Source organism: Protobothrops mucrosquamatus, unplaced genomic scaffold (genome assembly GCF_001527695.2).
Source record: "Protobothrops mucrosquamatus isolate PMUCROS unplaced genomic scaffold, P.Mucros_1.0 scaffold_125, whole genome shotgun sequence".
NCBI lineage: Eukaryota > Metazoa > Chordata > Lepidosauria > Squamata > Viperidae > Protobothrops > Protobothrops mucrosquamatus.
In genome coordinates this window covers 1067658-1073516 of record NW_015386201.1, presented here as the reverse complement: position 1 = coordinate 1073516, position 5859 = coordinate 1067658, and the positions used below count along the sequence as shown (strand labels likewise).

General features: G+C 45.6%; 1 protein-coding gene across 1 annotated transcript in view; it reads right to left on the bottom strand.

Moving 5' to 3' along the window:
- Positions 1–5859, bottom strand: part of CLCN4 (chloride voltage-gated channel 4) — a 103375-nt gene that overhangs the window by 36293 nt on the left and 61223 nt on the right. Inside the window, exons 4-6 of the mRNA XM_015817149.1 lie at positions 5567–5689; positions 5064–5270; positions 4881–4961 (exon numbers count right to left, since the gene is read on the bottom strand). Coding sequence (XP_015672635.1) covers positions 4881–4961; positions 5064–5270; positions 5567–5689 — 411 coding nt within the window. The remainder of the gene's footprint in view (positions 1–4880; positions 4962–5063; positions 5271–5566; positions 5690–5859) is intronic.

Sequence of the window (5859 nt, the reverse complement as noted above, 5' to 3'; positions counted from 1 at the left end):
GAGATAGCCCCCATGGGGGGGAATGAAACGTTACGTCTGAGTGATGAGAGAAGGGGGGGAAGAAAGGAATCAGCGCTGCAGCACGAAGGTTAGGGAGTTTGGATGTCACGCATACACGGTCCGTTGAGGGCAATAGGGGAGAGAGAGAGAGGTGGATGGAGGGAGAGGGAAGAAGGGGCAAGGGGAGAGAGAGAGGGAGGAGAGAGAGTGTGGGGAAGGGAGGGGGTGGGGTGGAGAGAGTGAGTGAGAGGGGGAGGATGGAGGACTAGAGACAGCCACCATGGGGGGGAATCAAATGGTACGCCTGAGCGGTGAAAGAAGGAGGAGGAAAGGAACCAGCACGCTTCGGACGGGTGGTGGTGGAAAGGGCTACGCCCATCTGGAGGACGGGAGTGGAGGAAGTCGTCGTAACACTTAAAGGGACCCCCTACATGGGAGTAGGCACCTTGCCTCTAGCACGGCAGGAGCAGCTGGGTCCGATGACGCGTAGCAGAAGCCGGATGCAGGCAATTGACACACACAGTTTATAAGGGTTTCTCCCAGACTGCTGTTTTAATGCCCTGATGATGTCAAAACTAAAAACGTGACTCCTGGGTGTAACCATCTTCAAATCAATAAACTGTGAGCACCAGGAGTATAATAAACTAAAAAAGTTTAATAACACAAATACACACCAAGCTTTCGTCGGAATCTTCCGACATCGTCAGGGCTAAATGCCAGTCCATGGGAGAGTCCCTTTATAGGCAACCCGTCGTCTGCACACGGCTCCTGGATCTTGTCACCAGTCCCAACTGATTGGGCTGCGCCTTAATTATAGCCTTCGCGCCGGTGACTAATCTTTTCTTGCCTCTCCTGCCTACGTGTGTGATGCTGCTAACTATCTCTGCATGTGGCCTTGGGTCCGGTGAACTCCCTCCCCCCCTTTTTTGGTCATTCAGACTCTCCGTATCCCTCAGTTCCTCCCCCTTCTCACCCTCCTTCCTTCCCTGCGCTGATGGTCTTGCTGCACCCTGTTCCCTGCCCCCCTCCTCTTTTCCACACTCGTCACTTACAGGCCAGTTGTTATCCCTCATTCTATGGGGCCACCTTGCCACCCTCTTAACCCCTCCCTTAACTTCCATTCTCCTCTCTTCTACATCCACATGACTCTCGCTCTTCACGTTGTTGTCCCGTGCCTCCTCCATTTCTTCCCTCCCCCCGTCTCCGATGCGTGCAATCTCCGTGCTGACACCGCCGTCACCCCCGCCCTCTGGAAAAGGCCTCTGGAGCCTGGATCAGGCCACTGGGGGGCTGCAAAATTGCTCCGTGGCCATGGATACAAGTTCCAGAGGCTTGGAAAAGGCCTCTGGAGTCCAGATCTATGGCCGTGGAGTGATTTTGTGATGCCCCAGCGGCCCTATCCGGGCTCCGGAGTCTTGGAAAAGGCCTCTGGAGCCCAGATCTGTCGGGGGGGCGGCGCAAAATCACTCTGCAGCCATAGATCCGGGTGGTAGAGGCCTTTTCCAGGCCTCTGGAGCCTGGATCGGGCTGCTGGTGGTCCGCAAAATCGCTCTGTAGGCATACCTGGACTCATGCTGGTAGCTTCCATTCAAAAAAAGGTGCTGGACCGCTGTTCCGTGCATTGTAGACAAAAAAGCCCTGCCTCCACCATCCAGCCTGGATCCACCCAGCTCTTGCAGCTGCTCCCTGACTCCCAGTGCAGAGAGAAAGAGAATGAGAGCGCTGGCACACGTGGAGAGGCGGAGGGGAGCAGCCCAGCCCCGCGTCCCTCTGGGGCGATGGCGCACGTGCCATAGGGTTGCCACCATGGCTCTAGGTTGTCTGGCCAACAAAATGGAGTGAAGAGAACTGCGTTCACTTTTGTTTTCTCTTGTTAGAAGGGAATGTTTTAAGCTCATTTAGAAGGAATTTTTTGTTCATTTGCTTGTTTTATTTGTGCATTTTCTGTATGTGTTGTAGATGGGCTTTCTCTGTCTAACCTTCTTTTGAAACATGAGGTGTGTCTACCCACAGGAGCCTCATGAGCTCAAGTTTGCTTGTGTAGGGAAATAATCTTCTTTTTATGTTACCTTTCTTATCCTATCACTAATCAGTGAAACTACTATGGAACTAATCCTGGAACATATAAGCATTTTTCAATCTTTAAAATAATGTGGTCTATTTTAAAATAAATGTTAAAGGTAGATTCCCCATGCCCTCACAAATTGTACACAAAAATTACTAGGCTTATAAAATTATTTGAAGCTTTCAGCATTTTCAAGTTGCCCAGCATTTTCAAGCTGCAAGTCCTTAAGTCCTCTTTAACATGTTGCAAATGTTCAGTTTCAGAAATGAGACCTTTCATTTTTTGTTGTTCTCTTACCAGAATCCAGCCTCTCTTTTGTCCTCATCTGTGGTGTCCCCATTTTGTCTGTTTATCTGTTTCTTTAACAACTGCAGTATCAATGCCTTTTCAAACTTGCCTGCAAGCTACTCCTTCCCTTTCCACCTCTCCATTTCTTATCCTCTGTTCTCCATGCCTTTGTTTGATCAATACTTCCTCTCCTGGGAGAGTCACCCAGAAAAGGGGGCAGGGACCTTGTTCTCGTGTCTTTCAGCCCTGCACAGATGACTCAGCAACCTTTGGAAGCAGAGCACACTGACCCAGACACTGCCTCCAGAGGAAACCCTCCATCCATTTGAGCCAGGAAATTGGGATTTGGATCCAGCCATCCACTAGAAAGTCACCATGCAACCAGAATGGAACAGATCTTCCCAAGTCCTACATCCCAGATGCCTGTGAAAGCTGCAGAGAGAGGAAGGAGTCCTGGAGCCATTGGCTCTCACGTAAAGCCTCAGAAGACAACTGGGAAAACTATGGACGGAGGGCAGAAACATGTAAAGATTTTTTTCTTGCCTCATTTATATTGTAATTAAGTAGTCACATGGATTCATGGAGGGATGGCATTTGGGAATGGTTGGCACAGCAATTATTGAACACCTTGGACTTCTGTCTGGTGGGAGGAAAATTTGTCCAGGATATTTGTATTACCTGTTTTGTAGAAGTAGCTACATGCACATGCACACGCTGAGTCTATCCCCTTCACCTACCTCCATGTAATGCTCCCCAGGCTGGTTCTTGCTCTGTGACACTAAGGCCTTTGCATGCACACTTTTCTGCAAATTCCAAAGGGGAGGGAACCCCTCAGGTAATTTACAATTCATATGCCCTCACTGAGGAGGTAGCAGGAAAGAGATCGCCAGACCCAAGCCCTGAATATGTTGCACTGGTGGACTCATAGTGGGAGTCCTAGGGCTCACTATGTGCAATTTAATAGCCTGGCTTGCACACTGGCTAACCTCAATTGGACATCACAAATCTGGATGCACTAAACTAAGAGCTAAGGTAGGAAGCAACCCTTGAAAATGAGTAGCCAGTGGTTATGTACTGAGGCAAACATGGCTGTGAAGAATTTTGGGGGAATGTGCAAACCTGACTGGAAGCTCTAAGTGACATCCAACATCTAAAAGAATTGGCACAGAATGTTGGACACTATAAATTTCTTTTCCACCTGACAGAACTTTTGCCCTGGCTTTAGACCTTCATGGTTGAAAGGCTCCCCTTTTGAGAGCTGCTGCTGGGATCTTTTTCTGCTGCCTGTATTAGTGTCTTCCCCAGAGGGAGGCTCAGCCAATTTCACTGTATACATGTTATACTTTGATAATAAAGAGTTTATTACTTATATTACTTTATTATTACTTCCTGCATTAACAGTTTAAGAGCTTGTTTCCCCACATCCTGGAGCCCTCATGGAAGCGCCCATCAAGTGTCCCTGACGAGATCAATTTTTAATCTTGTGCCAGTAAAAGTGTGTCACCCACACTCTTGTGGCACAAAGGGGGGATTGTGGGAAGTCAGCCATCCCCCAGAGAAAGAAATATTTTGGGGAATATTAAAAAGGCAGAATATATTTCTCCAAAGGAATAATGGAGATCTTTTTTTAAAAGGCAGAAACCTCTCCCTCCCCCCAGCCAGAAACTCAGCACAAACCAGGTCCAGCTTGGACTGGACCCTGATGAAGATTTTTCATTCAACATTACCAAAGCTGGATGCGGTATTCCAGGTGTGGCCTTACTAAGGCTTTATAAAGGGGTATAATACTTCACATGATTTTGATTCTATGCCTCTGTTTATACAACCAAGGATTGAATTAGCTTCTTTGATTGCTGTCACACACTGCTGACTCATGTTTAAGTAATCATCTGCTAGGTCTCCAAGGTCCCTCTCACAGTTACTGTTTTGGATCCAGGTTTTGCCTAATCTGTACTTGTACCTTTGGTTTGTCCTGTTTCCTGTTTTCCCATTGGTTTCACATGATCTGTTTTTAACAAACCCATGCTGGCTATTAGTTATAATTTTATTTGTTTCTAGATGTTCACAGTTCTGCTTTTTGATTATCTTTTCCAGTATCTTCTCAGTTATTGATGTTAGGCTGATTGGTCTGTAGTTTCCTGGGTCTGCTTTTTTCTTTTTTTGAAGATGGGAACCACATCAGCTCTTTTCCAATGCTCAGGTAATTCCCCATTGTTCCAGGATTTTTGAAAGATATGGTACAATGGTTTTGAGATAACATCTGCCAGCTCCTTCAGAACTCTGGGATGTAATCTGTCAGGTCCCGGTGATTTATATTCATCAAGATCAGATAGGTGTTCTCTAACTATTTTCTTGCTTATTTTAATTTTTATTCCTAGTTTGTCTTTTACAATTAGTTTTTGGTAGGTTGGGTCATAATTTATTTTTGTGTGAAGACGGCCACCCACTGTCTAAAGCAAAACAATGCAGGAACAGCTACCAATAAAATATGCCATACAAAGTTTATGACATTAAAAATACTTCTTACCTCTTCTAAACTAAAAAGGACCCCCCCAATGGGTGCGCCAAAGGCAACAGAGACACCAGCAGCAGCTGCAGCGGACAGCACCTAACATGGAAACATCAATCCACATGTTAGTAGTCTGCGGAAAATATTCACAGAATATTAGTGAGGTGAGGTGAATGGAGGAAATGGTGAAACTACCAGTACCTCTCTCCTTTTTCCTTCATTCTTGCTATACTTGGAGAAGAGGCTGCTAAAGCAGTTACCACAGCAGCAGGCTACATGCACAAGAGGCCCTTCTTTGCCAAGACTGAGTCCTGAGGATACCACCAGAACTAAAGTTACAGTTTTGATTAAGAGCGTCCACTTGCCTAGATAACCTCGAATAATAAAGCCACTTAAGATGGTCTTTATCTGGAAGAGAAAGATAAACAAAAGTTGACTGATTGGATTTTTGTGAAAACACTAGAAAGTCTAGACAGATCAGCAATTCTTTTGCTTTTTGAAGATAGGTGAATATTCCGTACTGAAAAACATAAACCAGGCAGCCAGCTTTGAAGTTCAACAATTTCCTTTCCTTTTCCTACTTTCATCTCCATTAGCAGGGACTTCAGACTGCGTTTGCCTGAAATGCTGCATTGTAGAAAATTATTCCCTCCTCCTCTCACTCCCAATGGCAAAGTCATACCAACCCAGCAAGGAGACATTACCTCTGGAATTCCAGATCCACAAGCATAAGGAGCAAATACTCTGACAAGGGAGACAGCCAGGAAAGCAAATAACAATGCCCATAAGATGTATAGGAAATAATTTAGAATGTAAACACTGGCACCCTAAAAAAGGGAAAAGAAACAAGAACAGATCACTATTAAGTCAGTCCAAAAAAGGGCATAATTCTGACGGTTGTATGGGAGAGTGGGAGAATATGAAGCAGGATCTCTTCATCAACTAAGTTACAAGATTTATTTATTTTTTTTATTTTATTTTATTTTTTTTCAATAAA